This window comes from Eleginops maclovinus, chromosome 5, assembly GCF_036324505.1.
Source record: "Eleginops maclovinus isolate JMC-PN-2008 ecotype Puerto Natales chromosome 5, JC_Emac_rtc_rv5, whole genome shotgun sequence".
NCBI lineage: Eukaryota > Metazoa > Chordata > Actinopteri > Perciformes > Eleginopidae > Eleginops > Eleginops maclovinus.
The window spans coordinates 6,620,585-6,638,721 of NC_086353.1; the positions used below are offsets into that span (position 1 = coordinate 6,620,585).

The window sequence follows — 18,137 nt, forward strand, 5'->3', positions numbered from 1 at the left end:
GACACCCTGGGCAAAACAAGGTACAAAGATAAACAAATCAAATGTGAATCAGGTGACACACAGCACTGTCTACCTGGGTTGCGTGTAATTGAAGGATATTCAAATACATGTAAATATGTAAGCTACTGTTAGGAAACCCTCGCCTCTCTTACTATTGCTCAGAAGTTTTGTTTTTTTAATTTCTATTTGGCAGTTTCTCTTGGCAGAGAGGTGCACATACTGTACTGTACCTGATGCCAGCATTTCATTTGGGCAGAGTAACAGTCTCAATTAGGGTGCAAGTTAAGCTCATCCCTTCTGTAGATCCAGTTTGTTAAGGTTGTTTAGACTTATGTGTACTTACAAAACAATGCCGTTTATTTTAGCAAATGCTCTTGCAATGATAATGCATCGTGTGACTTTAATAAGATGTATGTGTATAGTATTTATTGCTTGCTTCACAAAATAATGAGCAGAAATACCAGATAATAAGACGTGCAATACATTTAAATGTTACCTTTGGGAAAGCATACCCTTCACCAAGTCATTAGGTTGTAGAGGAGTTAGACCGCAGTTTAATAATGTTTTATGTAGCCAATAGGGGGAGCCCCAAGTGCTCATACAGGGATTAAACCAATGATATCCTGTTCCTTTGATTATTCTGCAGATTACCGTATACATTTGATTATATTTGGAAGGTCCTTTGCCCGCCTAAACACATTTATTTAGCTTATGTGATGTTTCATAACCTGTAGTTTATGGGATCCTGTAATCTCCCCAGAATGTCATTAATCGGTGTCAATCCTCAGAGCGGGATAATTGTCTGTGTCAAAGAGTAAAAGGTTTAAGATTAGTTTCCTAATCTGTTTGGAGCAGCGGTGCACTGTGTGTTGCATCAGATGAAACCAGCAGATTTTAGGTTGCATTTTTTTCCTACAGCTTCATTAAATGGAAGAAAATGTGTGTTGTGAATAATAGCTCAATTCCCGAGCTCACAAACATAAAACGGCGTGTTGAGAGAATAAAGAGTCCTAGTGAAAACAAGCGTGGTATACCAATGTTTTAAAACCACACCAGCAGCAACACGGTGTGTGCAGCACCACTCGGAGCCGGCCCAGAGGTATCCAGCAGCGTCCAGGTGATAAAGGATGTAGTGTTAGAATGCAGCAGGAGCATTTCAGAAAGTACAGCGTGTTAGAGCAGGGGGAAAGTCGAGCAGACAGACAGACAGGCATTAACTTCGCTCAAAGCTTAGTCCCACCCCAGACTGTTGATACCCCTAGATACCAACAGCAGACTCTGTTTTACATTCACCTCCATCTGCAGGGAGGGAGAGAGGGAGGCAGCAGAAACTCTCAGCCATATCAGATTTCTCACTTTTTCTATCTGCCTCTCTCCTACAAACTTTCTCTCTCATGCCCCCTCCTTCGTGTCTGCCTCCCCCGTTCACACTCTCACTTCCTCTGCCACTTTCTCCCCCCCCCCCTCTCTCTCCTCCCTTTCCTCCCTCCCTCCTCTCCTCGTCTGTGATCCTTTCTGGAGGCTCTGCTGAGACTTCCTCTCCTCTGCAGCCCTATTCTCTTTTAACTCCACATCTGAAGTTTATATGTAAACACGGCCCGGTGTAAACAGGCTGCGCCAGTTGGCCGGCCCTCCTCGAGTCCAAACCCTGTTTATTTTACTCCCTGCTCTTTCCGAGAGTGGGTCAATATCTTTGAGGGGAAATGTCACCTTAACTTAGAACCCAGATTTCTGGACGGGATGTGATTGCGTTACATGTGGAGCGACTCTTGTTTATTTTGGCACAAACAAAATCTTCTCACATGCAGTTTTTAGGGTTCAATCAATGAGCTGCTCGGCTCTGCCTGGGAGCACACGCTGTGGCTGCAAATGGCCATTTACCATTCATCTACTACTACATAAAGCCTGCAAGTTTAAAAAAACCTGTTCAGTTGAGGTCAGTCGAGGACAAACTGCTGCTGATGCTGCTCCTGTTTAACACCCAGAGTATCTGCACTGTGCTTTTAGTGTTGCTAGAGACGTATTTTATTTATATTTTTGTATTCAGATCTTTACAGATGCTCCAGAGTCATGCCCTCTCTCACCTGCTGCCCCAGTATTCTCTGCTCCCACGAGGCAGTCCAAGAAGCTGAGTCGACAGAGTCGGCCCCTGGCTGTCTACAATCCACAAGCTCTACATATTCAGAATGGTAAGAGACACGTGCACCTGTTTATCTTCACAACTCCGAATATATTTGAGGGACTGAGTCACGCCAAAGTTTTATAAGATCATAGGATTTGGCAATACTGTTTTGCGCTCTAGAATAAAGATAGGTCCTTCTGTTTTAGATGTACCATAGTGATCCAGAGACTCTGCAACTCATAAATTCATTATTTTAAGGAGCAAAACAGGTACATTTGTTTGATCATGTTATATCTGCTCTTTAAAAACTATTTTATACAAATAAACAGAACATAAACAATATATTATCCTGGCAAATGTGTTTATGATAAAAAAAAAGAAGATAAGGTCGTTTTCCTTATATCATTTTCAGTTGAAACAGAACCTCCTTAGAACAGTTCACAAAGATTAAAGAAAACGTGTGTATTTAGTAACCATTTATAGTAGTCCATTTACAAGAACTTGCATGTCATCAACGCTGTTTACATGGAAGGAGCTATGTTGCTATAGCGCTGTTGAGCTACCTGGTCTGTCTAGAGCCATTTAATGACAGGAACACTTCTACATAGCCCGACAAACTACACACCACAAAATGATCACTAGATTAAAGCAACACCTCTGTATCAGCGCAAACTGTACATTATTTGTTGCAAGGTACCTAGTATTACCTGATAACTGGCAGCTGAGTTTATTCACAGTTTATTACTGCTTGGCTCTGAATGAATTCAACCCCAGCAGTGTTTGCAGATGACACACTAAACTCTGTTACCTGCTTTCTGTGGTAATGTCTGAAGAGATTAGCATTTGTAACTTTTCTTTGTGTACCAAGGTTTTTCTCTTGTTAAATTCTTTAAATTAATTGCCATTTCGTCTATTAGTGGATACAAAAGGGGAGACTATGATAGGGGCTCTGGCTGTTCATAAGGTATCTGATCACCTGACCTGATGACCCAAAAAATCTAACTCCCAACTATTTCTGATTCAGCGCCAGTCAAATCCCTTCCCCTCCATTCAAAAGGAAAATCTAAATCTGCTTACCAGATAGTCTTTCTTCCTCTCTCACGCCAACTTTTAGCATGGGGTATTATAATATCAGGGATAAAGGGCCTAATCCTCTTTAAAACCTTTGTATGAGTCCCTCATAATGGTTTTAAAGTAAGTTGTCCTGCATATCTAGCTGTTTCAGAGCAACATCATCATTCATTTGTTGTTGTGTTGCTGTTTACCTGGCAAATATAAGTCCAATATTCGCCCTCTTCTTGGCTCTGTTTCCACTGACTTATAAGGGATATATCTGGCTCTTGCCAAATGCTAAATACTCCACTTAGTTCACCGACTAGTCACCTGTCTGCTATTGGTTGCTGAGCAGGTATTGTGACCTCGTTCATATTTTTAAGAGAAAATATGTGACTCTTCCAGCAAAATCTAGAAAGGTTAAAACTAAATGAACTAAACACATTTTACTTACTTAAGATCTGTGATGGCAACATTCCATCCATCTAGAATCTATAATAAGCCTCGCACCAGTTCTATTAAATCTTAATAAAATATGTGCTTTTGGTTTAAGCTCTTTGATACGTGTTTGCCTGGGGAAAAAAGAAGAAAAGGCCAAAAAAAACTAGTTTTTTAACATTAACAGCTGCTTCTGTGCCTCCCTCTTCTCCCAAACAGAGTATCTTTACTTGACAGTAAAATTGAAATAAAAGAGCTCAGATCTCCCTCGTGTTTCTGTGGTTCCCGTCTCAGACTGCAGAAGTGTATGATCATGAACAATAAAACCGTGGTTGTAAGTCACGCCTGTGTTGACAGCAGTTTGATTCATAAAGTCCCCTGTCGATGCAGCGTTGCCTTATATCTTGATAAATTATTCAACCGTTTTAGTTGTCGTCAGTAAGATGGAGTAGGCAGAATCGGTACAGTGCAATCAAATGAATGGTAAGATAAGTAACTAACGTTGTCAGTTGTTTTGCTTTTTTCATCTCAGTGTCAGCAGTGGGAGATGGACCCAGCCTAGCCACAGATGAGACCTCGATGGGCAGCAATGAGTCTGTTTCTTCTCAGTCGTCGTCGGCCTCGGCCTCTGAGATGTCTACAGAGAAGAACGATCACGTCCCGCTTAGCAGCCTCAGCTCCGGCAGCAACTCCAGGTGAGTGCTCCACTACACTTAAAGGTGCAGTCTGTGATTTTAGAGAAAGATTGTTGATAAATTGTTCAAACACGAAAACAAATTCCCTTCTGTGCTTGTTCTGAACATTAGCATGTGCCAAAAAGTGTTCCTCTGCCTCCCTTGCGTTTCTCTTTATACATCCATTGCCTTTCCCCTGTGCTGCCTATGAAGATTGTGGTCTGGGTTCAGGACACTTTGTTTGCTTCACATTAACAGAGCCAGGGCAGTGCACACAGAATAGACAGTTATTAGGGCGGGAGGAGTTATTCACTTAATCTGCCAAAAAAAGTGTACTGGATTACAATAACAGACTCAAATTTAAAGTCCCAAATCAATATGTGACTGGGCATCAATGAGCAACAGTCCTGTCATTAAGGAATCCACAGCATTTACGTTCGGATGTGTGTCTACTGTATGGATTTCAAATGATGTTTTAATCACTTTTTTAGGATCAAGTTGTTTTTTGGTTGCTTCATTGAGTCCTTTCCCTCGTGCATCAATTCAATTATAGTCTATCAGACATAGGATACATTCAGGATTGATAAGAAGAGTATTTAGCTTTGATCCAAGTATCCCTTTTTGAACATTGTAAATTCCCTTCAAGCAAATAAGTTTCCCAACAATTCCCATTGAGAGTCATCAAAAAACGAAACAATTTATAAGGAATAACTTTTAGTGTCAGCTTCAATGTTAATGCTTTTATTCAATTTTCAGTTTGTCCTTCCATTTCTGTCTCTTAAATTTACTAGAAGGAAACGCTTCATCAGTTGGCTCCCTCTGGCTCCTCCTCTCTGTCCTTACTCTCTCCACTAAGTCCTTGGTCGTTTTTTGTTGTTTCCAGCCCATGACTTGCCCTGAATGCTGATGTGAGAGATGAATTATTGGGTTATGCTGCAGATGTTAGACTCGCTGCTGTGTCATGTCTACAGATTCACCTTGAAATAGACTTTTTTCCTCATTCACTGTCCCCTTCTCCTTCACCATCAGCTGAAAAAACCTTAGAAATAACAAGCGACACACCTCACAACTTGAGAGAGGACACTGTGATTCCTTTCTCCCTTTGAGCTCTGTGGGTCAAACCTGTGTGTGTAGGAATGTTCCCAAGACACAGGATCAGATGAACAAAACACTATTTTACTTATGCAACCAACCTTTTTTTTATTATCTGGTGGGTAATTTCTTTTCGCACTTTCCCACATATGTGGCATGATGTTGGAGGACGGAAGGAGCAACCAGGAGGAGGTCGTAAATCTCAGCTCTTATTTGTTTGGGAGACAGGTGGCCGTGCGTTGGCCGTGTAAATCGTATTGACATTGGGGAGATATTCATCTTGTTTACCCTTATAGCCGCAGCCCCTGTCCCTTTATGAAGACTTGCGCCATATGTCACAGGGTGTCGCCCTGGCTTTGTTCACTCATAAATCTTAGCATGTGAGATGGTGGAGACCTGTTAGCACAGCACCTCGCTGGCCTGGAACCCAGGGATTCGGCTTCAGTCCTGGCCAAAAGGAGCAGTAGGGAAGGCAACTGCTAGATGACTTCCAGCAACTCTCAGAAATGTACTATCTGCACTCTGGTGTGCTCAGAAGTGCACCTGGAAAACAGCATATTTTTGCCTCTTTCCTGCAGGATAGCTGCAGCAAAATCTGCCTGGTCATACACAAATGCTTCCTGACTCACTATATCATGCCATGACTCTTTGTGGACTGTGGCATGATTTATCATCTCCGTCATTTTCGATGTCTTGCCTCATTTCTCCTCTTCTCTCTAAATTCAGTCACAGCTTCTCCCAGTGGTGCTGTCGCCTCAAGTCCTTCCCAATGAGTTTACATTTCTTGGCGACTTTTCCTTCTTCTCTCCTGCCCTACCTCCATGCCTCTCGCCAGCAGACAGCTGTGCATCATAAAATGGTGGATCAGAGTTTATTTCCTGCCCACCCAAACTGGCGGTGGCTGGGTGCGCTGCTTGGCTGATGGTTTGATCCCACTTTCTACTAGAAACATAACTAAATCCCACCGCTTCCCTTGTTCCTTTAGTAAAAAGACAGTTGATAGCCCCACTCATCCCCGCGTTAGATCCATGCCAGGATCAACAGGGCCTGGATCTGCGGGGGAAATTCCTGCAGTAATGAGTAGCAGCAGTCTGAGCATGTTGATGAATATCGCCCTGCTACTAACCTGGCAGCATGGGACATTATGGGACAACCCTAGTGTTTAAAATAATAAACCAGGAGACCTTCACTTCACCTTGGAATATGAGATGTCTTGCATATTTTAATATATGATTATAAATACCTTAAACCTTTATATTCTTGAAAAATGCTACGTTTATTGCTAACATCTCAAAAAAGATTTTCCTTCAAGTGAATTTCTAACACGACCCCGTTTACTGTATTTAAACATGTTTTCAGAAGAAGCTTAGCTAGTCTTGTGATGAGTGAAAACAAGGGATGAGCAATTCAAAGCTTGATGCTATTTTTGCTGAAGAGAAATGGCAAACGATTTCCCTCGGTTTGGCTTAGCTGTAATTGTTAAAGCAATTTTGGGATGAATCCATTTACCTCTGGTACATTTACCAAGTTTCTAGGGCAGCCATGTGGCATGCGCTGATTTCTAACTGTTTATTCTTTAATTATTTAGATATCTGTTTATTTTTAAAGATCTTTGCAGATCTGTATAATCCTGCAGCTGAAATAAGCAGTTAGATATGCTGACTTTTCTATCGGAGGTGAATTGTAGAGCTTGTTGTGTGTATCTGAGAGGGTTCACCTGCAGGTGGGTGAGGTTTGGTGCTCCTCTGCTCTCCCTTCTCTTGGCTCTGACCCAGCAGACAGTGGTTGTGCCTGGGCCCAGGTTAATGAGTGGATTTGCTGCACTGCAGCGTACTATCCCCCCATGCTGATGTGGAGCAGCTGAGCACCACAGTGGCCCCACACTGCTGCAGAGCTATAAATCAGCCACAGTCAGGCCAGTACCAAACGGAACAGCCACCGCTGGGGATGGACAAGCGCACCGAGAGGGAGGTAGGGGAAGAAATTGCGGGAGGAAGCAGCGCAGAGGAGGGAATGAAAGCGTGAGCCCAGTGCCGTGTGCTCACCTATGTCTACATAAGATCCCCTACCATGTTGCCCCTCAAGGCCATCTCGCTCTCTCTCTTCTACCAGTGCCAACGTAACCACTCTTCACAACATCCTCTCAAACTCCAGCCCCTCCCCAGCTGCTCTCTCTAATTGCCTTTATTAACGTCTCTATGGGAGCGGCAGCTAGGAGCAATTTGCTCATTATGTACTGTATTAGCACTGGCCTTGGGGCAGGCATGGAACACAGAGGGAAGCCTGGCTTGGACTCCTGCTCTCTCTGCTCCACTCTGCCTTTATCAGGACCCCTACCTCCATCCTGTATGGTGGCCATACACTCATTGGCCCTGACAGCATCTAGAGAGAAGCACAGCTACAACTGTAAAAGATTAAGCTGACAGTGAACTTGTTTGTTTTACATTCCTGTTGGAATTTAATGTTCATGTACGTGTAATAAATAAGAAAGATACACAAATGTTTCAACAACAACTCAGAAACAGCTCTCATTTTGATGTTTGAACACTCAACGTCCATCTTGTTTTCACGTTAGCTCATGAACACGCTGAAGTCAGAAGAACGACGATGCTAGGAGCACATGAATGCACCATTGGCCTTGGCTGCGCTCTCTGATTGACATTCTAGTTTTTAATGCACTCTATTTCAAGGAAAAAAGTGACATTTTTCAATCAATGGCTATGTTTTTGGAGGTCATCCTAGCTGTGGTTGCAAACAGGATTAAATAACTTTAATACTATTATATTATTCATGTCTGGATTCTGAAGGAATATATATATTCCTTCAGAATCCAGGCATGAATAATTCATTACTGTTTATCCTGAATCCACTCCCTATCCATGCAGTCAATCCAAATTATTTTAGAGTGAGAATTTGTTACCTGTCAGCTCTGTGGACTCCAGACAAGTTGGCATGTGGACCAGTTAATCTTACTACTGTATGTAAGTAGTTGGCCTAAGAAGTGGTGCACAAAACGTTTCAAAGCGGTGATACAGAAGGTCAGATACATGTCTTTGTTTGAGTTTCAATCTCAGGACTTCAGAAAAGCATATCGAAGATTTTTTGGATGATTTCCTTCCAGGTTAATGTCAAGCCAGTCGTCCTGAAGAGGCTTCTTAGCAGGAAATGGATTGTTTGATTTACGGAAGCCTGTTGTCTGTTGGTAATGGTAATGAATGCACAGCCTGTAGCGATAAGCATTCAAAGTGCGAAAGCCCCTGTAGTAACTGCGTTACAGTGGAATGAAACATGTGGGAATATGTATACTTTTTACAACTGATGTGTTCTATTTACGTATCTCTGAAGACGTGTTGAACCAAGAGTGCAATGATTTCTTCTATCTTGAATTTTGTTGTTAACTTATTTCACTTGCCTGTCTCTTCATGACGCAGAAGTGACAAAATAAGTCCGCATGGTGGAAATGTTGGTGGTTGATGGAGACGAAGCTGCACCCCATCGCAGTTTCTGTACTCGATGGGTGTAGAAATGTATTTTCACCTTGTTTCCATATCACAGGTGCCGCTGTGTAGCTCACCTCTTGCTCTGATGCCACCCGTACAGTAGTTGCTACCAAAAACTGAATAACTTAACAATGTATGAGAACACATTATGACTGTCTTGGCACATTTCTCACCTTCAGTTTGCTGAAAACCCAACACCTTCAATTTTATTTATTTTTTTAACATGAGGCCACATTCTCACTGCCTTCCATAGTGAGAGATCTAAGGCTTTACTGTCATAATGCACAATAGCTAAAGAATTGGATCTGGCATTTAAACTCTCGAGTCCCAGGCTCCAACAATGCATCATACTACACTCAAGATATGCACAGGGATAAAGAAATACAATTGGGCAAGTCATAGTGAGATGGAAGAATTGAACTGACTGTAAAATAAATATTAAACAGTAGAATATATAATGGTTGCTGTAATAACGAATACATATGTGGATATTCTTAGAATCAGTACACTTTATGTATCCCTGGGTAGAATTAGGGTTTTTATCAGTGGCTCCATTTTAATTTATAATAAGATAAATAATTAGATAATTATCAGAGTCAGAGTAAGATCTCCTTTATTAGTCCTGCAGCAGGGCATTTACATCACTACAGCAAAGTGACATAGCAGGTAAAAATGGGCAAACAATGATAAGATTAAGCTACCATATTAAATATGGAGACAAGACAAACACACATTAGTAATTTAATACAAATAAAGACAAATGTGTACACAGCCACTGCAAAAAATATACTATAAAAATGTGTGTTTTGCAAAAGAATGGATTATTGTCCAGTAGAATTTCATTCATATTATTCAATCTTAAAAGGTACAAGCATAAATGTGCACATTTTACTACAAAATATGAATATGTTAAATTGTGTATAATCAAAAGTCTGTACAGTGGTGCGTTACTATCAATGCAGATATTAAGGAGTTGAACGGTTGAATAATGGAATAAGTTATACAGCTTCAGTTTTGGCTGTATTTCATAGACAGGAAGCTGAGGGAAAAATCCTACGCTACAATCTCTTTTCAGACAAAAGGCATCACCGTAGGATCTGTGTGTTTCTCTCTGCAGGGACCCCATAGCAGGATCTTCGCTTTCCACTCCTGCAGCCCCAGAGAGCCAACCTGCTCCCACCACAGCTGAAAAAGAAAAGCCAGAAGAGAGGTAAGACCCCTCTCTATATTTACCTTTTTCCTTCGAACTGTGTTTTGTCATTCTCTCCAGTCTTTATCTCTTCCATTTAGTCATTTCCACACTCTGGCTAAATGTCACACTCTGGGATTCTTTCACTCTCTAACTTTTCACTCACTTTCTCCATTACTCGTTTCCTGGGCTTATCTTGCATGTTCACTCAACAGAATCACCTTCTCCCTCGCTCCTCTAACATCTACTCCCGGTTTTGCACATCAATATTTCCCCTGACTTTTTCATGTATTCACCAGACCTTCATTTGGTTTGCTTTGAGGAATCTTAATGTATGAAGTATTGGCTCTAGCCGGGGCCGCAGCCTGTTCTCCTTTCAGTCCAACCCCAGATACACACCGAGCTATTTAAGCCAACAGGATGGGACTGTGTACACTGTCCGCCCATTACACTGATCTATCGCTCCGTTCCTTCAGACCTGATGATGAATCCATTCTTAAATGTTATCGAGTAAAATTGTAAACAGCTCGGTCATTCTTTGGGCAATCCATTAATGTCATTTTCATAGAAATACAAATCCTCATTTCTTCCAAATGTGTTTCCACCAGAGAGCATTCTTCCAATTCTCAATTCAAGAACTCGGCTGAACATTGTTGTATTGATAACTTTGTGACCACAAACTTTTTTATTCCAATTTGAATATCTTCTTTCTACTCTCTCATCCTACATTGTTGCTGCTTGGCAGAGAGAATATGAAATATTTATCAGGGCATCATGAATTGAAGGCACAATTTTTACATGGTAATGTTTCTGGCATTCGAGATAACAGTTTGCAGTGGTGGGCAAAACAACCTTTCTGTGGCAGTGTTTTTTTTAATGTTTTCCATAGCGCAATTGCATAAATACGCCTTTTTACTAACGTGTTCAGAGCGCTGAATATGGTCTCTTTGACGGCGCTCTTTTACATCAAACTGATTTAAAATGCAGCTTCTGAGCCCACAAACGTGAGTTTAAAAAGCTGAAGCAGCGTGGAGAGAGATTTCTATTCTACCTCTGTGTGTGTGCAAAGCTTCTTTAGAATCCCTCCGCCACTTTTTAATTATCTCACCATAGATGGTTGTCTGCTGTGCAGACCCGATGTGTGGCTGCCTTTCTGGCTCTACAAAACCTGTTAAGAGACAGCGCTGCGCCTGTGTGTGTGTGTGTGTGTGTGTGTGTGTGTGTGTGTGTGTGTGTGTGTGTGTGTGTGTACGTGTGTGTGCACGTGTGTACGTGTGCACGCAAACAGGTGCGCGTGGGTCTGTTTTGACTCACTCACTGCTCTGTCTAGACTGGAGATAGGGCAAGACAAGAGTGTGTAGCGGCCGGCTCCTCTCTTTAGTTTTTTGCTTATATTCCAGCCTGGCCCGTTTCTGCTGTTTCAGGCTAGTGAGTGAATGAAGAACCAGGCCCTGGGCCCAGATTGAACTGTGCGGTAATCCTCCCCAAAGCTCCGCCAGCTCACTGATTGCCTTCATTTTTCAGTGTCACCAGCAGGAAAGCCAAGGCAGTGTTCCCATGTGAGGCTGAGCACGACTCTGAGCTCTCCTTCCAGGTCGGCGCAATATTCAACGCCGGTAAGTGTTATCGCCTACACCAGTCGCTCACTCAGAACCAGCCCCGGCATATTGGATTTGGAGGAAAACCGAACACCCAATCTGATCTTCAATCGAACAGAGAGATGAGACGAGGAGAGGGAGAGTAGGAAGGGGGGGCGGTAGACACAGATTTGCTCTTCAGTGTGTCTGGAAGAGGCTCCACTGAGCTTTAATCACTCGCAGAGGAAATGAGGATTCTGTAGTTCCTATTTTTTGCTCTTTTTTGGGGAGACACAGTCAATATGGATATGGTATATGTGGTGATTGATAAGGTCCCAACATACAATGCAGTCTGGGTTGTTTTTGTTCTTTCTGTTTAGAAAGGTTCCAACACATCCTTTTTGGACATGTCTAGCATCTGCTGTCCTGAAATATAACTAAAGCATCTCCCATCAAACATATAATAGTATAAAGTTATGACTAGGATGTCAAAAGCGGACATCTGCCATTAATAAATATGGATTAGACGACTAAAGCCCCTCCATCAATCATACTATTATCTACTGTACGTACAGTACTTCCTGTTATTATGCCTCCACTTTAAACCCATCAATGCTTCATGTTGGTTCAAGCCAGGATAAAAGCCTGTGATGGCAACATGTGTTTTATTACAAAGTGGATTTCCAACTTGAACTCATATTATCTGAATAATAATAAACACAATGAAAGAAGAATCACATATTCAAAAAATAATTAGATAAAACTCTAGAGAACATTATCTTATCTTGTGATTTACTTTGTAGCTTAGCTGATTTGGTTAGGGAAAGACTTGCTGAATGATTTGTGGTCCTGTTGGATCGGGTCTTAAATCTGGAGTTAGTTACAAACCAAGTTCTGTTTATGTTCCACCGTCAGCAGACATGTTATGAGGCTCTTGAGCTCTACATCTGCAGTACGTTGAGGACCCTTGACATTTTGCCAGTCTATTCAGTCTTTTTATATGTACGTACTCATGGCTTTTTTTTGGCCTGAAATATATGTGCATAACAAATGTGCAAAGGGACAGGAGGTCTGAATAGTTGAGCTAGCCACTGTACATATAGTTTGTCTACAGAAAAAACAAATCAACAGACAGTGTGTTGATGTCTTCTCACCCTTAAACTGAAAGGACAAATTTGCCCTGCGTATTTATTTCCTTTAAGGCACAAACTGTGCTTCCTGTTGGTTAGGTTTGGTTCAGTTTAATGGTGTCATAAAACTATACGCAGTCATGTATAAACTAACCACACCTAACACAAAGTAAAACAAACGTTTATAGAAACAGGTGAGCATTAATTCAAAGGTTTTAAATGGTGTGCTTATTAGAAAAAGCACAATGGCTGTAGATCTACATTTATGATGTATTGACTAATGAATAATAAAAACACATTTGGCAAAAAAAAAATCCTAAACATAGCAGTAAGATAAACCCCTCGCAGTTTGTTATTGTACTCAGATAGGGGAGGGGCTCTTTGTTTGTCTGTTGTTCCTCATTTTAATGGGGACGAGCTGATGTAAAAACACCTTTAACAACGGCGGAAAACATGAATAATTCAGAATGAGTGGTTTTCCTGTCGTAGCCCTTGTATTTGAAGACCTGTCAGTCAATTTGGGAGTAAAAGCAGGTTCAAATTGTTTGGTGGGTTTTGAATTTTGGTCGCGGGTCAACTCTTTTGATTACACCTGTATGAAAATGAGCCTTTTTTTTTACATGTTCTTGTTCACATTCCGTTCACAATACACACGAAAGCGCTGTAGAGAGGCTGACTGAGACATGTTACAAGAAGTACTGATTTAGTTTAAGGCTTCATTTTCCTTGGAAGTTGTCACTACTTGCGAATGCTCTCACGCTTTTGAATTGACTCGCTAATTTGGAGGATTTTCAGGAAACATGGCACAAAACTGATCTGTGCTCCGAAAACATCATCACACTAAAGAGCTTTGTCTTCTGTCTGAGGTTAGACTGAATTTAAGAATGAAAATGGGATCTTTAAACAAAGATAAAATGAGTCACATCCGGGTTTAGTGTAACCACATAATCCTCTTCATACCTGTGCTCTCTCTGCTCTGATTCACGCTGTATACTCACCTGAGGCACCGTGTCCTCTGCTCTGTCCCCCACCCTCCCCCTCTCTCTGCTGCTGTTGTCTCCCCCACCCCTGGTGACGCTGTGTCCTCTCCCGCAGTGGTCAAGTCGAGGGAGCCGGGCTGGCTGGAGGGCGAGCTTGAGGGAAAGAAGGGCCTCATCCCTGAGAACTACGTGGAGTTGATGTAGCGGCAAATGCAAATATTTATGGACAAATTATTATCACCTCCACTGGGAAAGATATGCTGAGAAACATGTGCCTCAGCTCTGACATTCACCACAGAGCCTTGGTTATCCAAATCCCTGAATACTTCAAGTAAGTGACAATATGTTATTACAGGTGGACCATTCTTCATACACACGTTTCTTCGTCTGAATTTACTTTGGTCGAGTACCCGCATGGATTTCAGCATTGCACTTACAATATCCTGCCTTGTACAAAGATGCTGTAGCCTCTAAAAATCCAGGTCAGCAGAGAGAGAAAGTCTCTCCGTCAAAGGCCTCGCTCTCCACCCTGAGTTATACATGGTATCCATGAGCTCCCGAGTCACAAAACGATCCAGAAACTAAGGAAGAATGTCGACACTCACTGTAACCTGTTTTTGTAAAGACATGCAGCTTTAGAAACCTCTCGACAACGATGCAAAGTTTGTTTTCAGCTTTTAAGAGATTAGAGATACCGTTTCTACCGTGCCTTACCCCTCAGAACACCCAGTGTAAATGTCCCGGTGTGTATGAACATTGATTGGAGTGTTACTGCTTTCACTTTTAAAATGTTGTGTTTTCTCTCATTTTAAGATATTCAAAATGAGGCACATTGCTAATTTTATTTTTGTTTGATTGGCACGTTGATCGCATGACCTTTGCATTTTTAAAAACACTCTACTGTTTAGTTCTTGGCGCACTCCTTTAGAGAAACACGTTGATACGCCTCTTTGATGACTGATAAGCCTCTCATATTTTAACACTAGGTAAATTTAAGTTGCCAGGCAGGTTCGAAACCAAGTGGTTTTTATCTGTTTATTTTTAAAGCTTATTTTTAACGTTGCTCAGTTTTTGTTTGAGCAGATACACAAGACACTCCCACAAAGTTAACATTTTGGTTTAACTATTTTATCTTCAACGTCAGACAGACAAATCAACATTTTATTATCAGTTAGACCAAAGAATGCAGTATTTTACATCCGTTCAGTGTATATAGCCTAAGTATAAAAATATATATGACTGCCAAGTATGTTTTACAAGTGTCTGTTAGGTGAAGGACAGTTTTTCGTATGGATTGGTTTTAGCATGAACAGGTCCGATTACAATTCATCCCTCAGCTGTTAAACAAGACACTTTAATTTCTCTGAGAGCCTTGGTTCAGCGGACTGTGCTATAATTTAAAACATTGATTCATGACGTGTGTAAAGGCCCTTTCATTTTTACACCTTTGGGTATCCTGTTGATCAATGTTAAACAAATAAAGATTGTTTTTGTTCTTTACTGTATGTGATGAATGTTTATTTTGTCCACGTTTTAATTTAACAATCTAATCTCAGGCACTGATTTCATTCACAGGAGTTTCAGCAAAGTTACTGTACTGGGTTTGATTTCTAAAATAAGATGGATATATTAAGTATTTGGATAAAGGTTGTGATGACTCATGTATTGCGTCTCCGCGAAGGCCCACATTTTTCAAAAACTAAGAATGCCAGTGCTTTCCAAATAAGCCATGCAGGGTAAAGTTATCCTGCCTCTTTATATGGACCTGCACTGGTCAATCTGTCCTATACTCCAACATAACGTCCCAAAAATGAATCCAAATTAGAGTGTTATCTTGAATAGAGAAAGTCAGACTAATCCACCGTCCTGACCCATTAACATCTCAGCCACTCATCTCTCATGCTCCTTCTTCAACCACATCAGTGTAATTAATTAACACTCTAAAGAGCCTCTAGACCCGCTGCTTTAGCCTCAGTGACATCATTACCATCGTCCATCAGCACACTTAGACCTCCAGTAGGTCTGTAGCTGCACTGTTTAGTAGTATAAACACATGAGTGGAAGATAGCAAAGGTTGGTTGTGGTGTGAGTGTAACACGTGTCCAGCACTGCCCTGAAGCAACTGCAGACACCAGGATTACATAATGAAATGAGGCAGCGCTAATGAGATGGGCAAAAATATTCCCCCACTATCCATCCCTCAGGCCCTTCATCACCATCTTCCCTCTGCCAGAATACTGCTGAATCATAGAGACATCCGCCCCGCCTGCCTCTCACTCTGCTTTGGACTGTCTGTCAGAGAGCAGTTGCTCTGCTTCCTCTGCCTCACCTGTCCGTGTCTCGGGAGGGTTTTTAACTATTTCTATCTTATTCTTGGCTTCCTTCTTTCTCCTTTTACTTTCCTACTGCTCAGTTAATGCTCTTACACTTTTGAATATGAAGCGAAGGACATCACTGGTAGTTTGGTGGGTCAGCCAGTGAGATGCCAAAATATCACTTGAGATTGAGGTTGTGTTACCGCTGTATGTGAGTCAAAGCTGATCCACCCAGTGATTAAAGGCAAACCCTTTAGGAAACTATGAATCTACCTAGCAGCATATCATATTGAGGCTGGCCAACCACATTGTCTCGAATCCCTCCAACAAAAAAAGTCCTGAACAGAAAATATAAAATACAGAGTTTAAACCGAGATAATGTAAATTAAAGTGTCATATATAATATTGTCATCAGTCATTGTAATATTTTGTTAAATGTTCCTTTCCTTGTGTCTTGTATTAAACGGAACCCTATTATGCTTTTTGGGGGGTTTCCTTTCCTGTAGTGTGTTATATAGATTTTTGTGCATGTTAATGGTCTGCAAAGGTTAAAATCCCAAAGCTCCCTCCAGAGGGAGTTTCTCTCCCAAACACTCCCTCCCTGCCTGAAACGCCTCCATTGGACTCCTTTGTTTACACAGTAACATCAATTGGTAAGATATTGCTTAGCACTCCAACATATTGTACATGATAGGCTAAGGGGCGGGACATCTCTAAGCGGTTGACCAATCACAACAGAACCGGCCAGCTAACCAAGTTTCAGACAGGGGGAAAAAATGTGCTGCACTACAGGCAGTAAAGATAAAATAAAGACCTTTTTGAACATTAAAGCATGGAAACATGACACAATAGAGGCGCAAAATTAAAAAAAGATCAACCTACAAATTAGCTTGATAGGGGCCCTTTAAATATCTTTCCTTGTTGATGTTGAAAAACCAGCAGCTGTGATGTAAGAATGATTCAGGCTTGATCTGACAATAAAGTATTATAGTATCCTGTGTGAAGTATTATGCATAAACATCTATCAGTCTGGGTGACCATGCATAGGTCAAACCGTATCGATTTACACCTAACGTAATGTAAGAGCATTTGAGTTTAAAATCCAGATGGATGTTTTATTTCTTACTTCCTGGCTGAGTCTCGGCTGTGTGCCAGCTGTCCTCTGCCTCCCATGACGCAGTGTCCTTCAGCCTTAAAATGTAGTCTAACGCCGTGACTCAGCTTAGATCAAAGCCTACAGCAGTTTAACTCTAACGATGAGCAAATTACACAACCAAGTGCCACAAATGTGTCTGAATTTCCCAAAAGTGCCCGTCTAGAAGCACTAACTCAATACATTCCTGCGTCTTCATCTGGTTCCCTTAGAGTGCTCAGCCTCTGAAATATAAACACAATAAGACTTGATATATTATTGGGGGTGAAAACTGAGTGGGAATCTGGAGAAAAGTGAATTTCAAACATAAACGAGTGTGGAGGAAAAAAAATCCCCCTTTAACTCAGAGTGGGCCACAGAAGCCGCCATGTGCGCGGGCGCAGCCGTGAAATCAGCCTGATCCAATAGATTCTGTTTATCTGGCACGACTACAACTGAAAGCAATTGGAAATCTGGGGGAGATTTGGAGAAGGCTGCGGATTCGGAGAGAGAGAGAAAAAAAATGAGCAAAAAAGTAATACTGTCTGCTCTACAGTCTGGCAAAGCAGGCGTGTTTTCAGATCAGCCTTTAACAAGGTTAATGGTGATTTTTCTCCACAGGCACCGTTTTACTGTAAAAGCCTCATCCTCGCACGCTTTATCTCTGTCGTTTTCACTCTCTTCTCTTTCCGTTTCTCTTTGTTCTCTTCATCTTCTCTCTCTGTGACTGCTGCTCCACATCATGTCTGGTTTTCTATGCTAACTCTGTGCTTTTTTGGCTCATTATCCTTCCCCAGCCACTAAATGCAGCCGTTTCAAATTCACGCAGATCAAACAGACCATTTTTAGGCCACCTTTTCGTAGCTTCTGTTTCAGAGAACAATTTTCATCAAACACAAATACATACAACCAACAAATGACATCAAATCAAATAA

The 18,137-nt window shown here is 41.5% G+C and overlaps 1 protein-coding gene across 2 annotated transcripts in view; it reads left to right on the plus strand.

The window, feature by feature from the left end:
- Window positions 1-15,260, plus strand: part of arhgap10 (Rho GTPase activating protein 10) — a 43,822-nt gene extending 28,562 nt beyond the window's left edge. The window contains exons 19-23 of one of the 2 annotated variants that reach the window (XM_063883854.1): window positions 2,048-2,189; window positions 4,146-4,308; window positions 9,997-10,089; window positions 11,593-11,684; window positions 13,871-15,260. In XM_063883854.1, the coding sequence (XP_063739924.1) occupies window positions 2,048-2,189; window positions 4,146-4,308; window positions 9,997-10,089; window positions 11,593-11,684; window positions 13,871-13,959 (579 nt within the window). In that variant the 3' untranslated portion in view covers window positions 13,960-15,260. The remainder of the gene's footprint in view (window positions 1-2,047; window positions 2,190-4,145; window positions 4,309-9,996; window positions 10,090-11,592; window positions 11,685-13,870) is intronic. The other variant, XM_063883855.1, reaches the window with a different exon arrangement.
- Window positions 15,261-18,137: the final 2,877 nt, after the last annotated feature.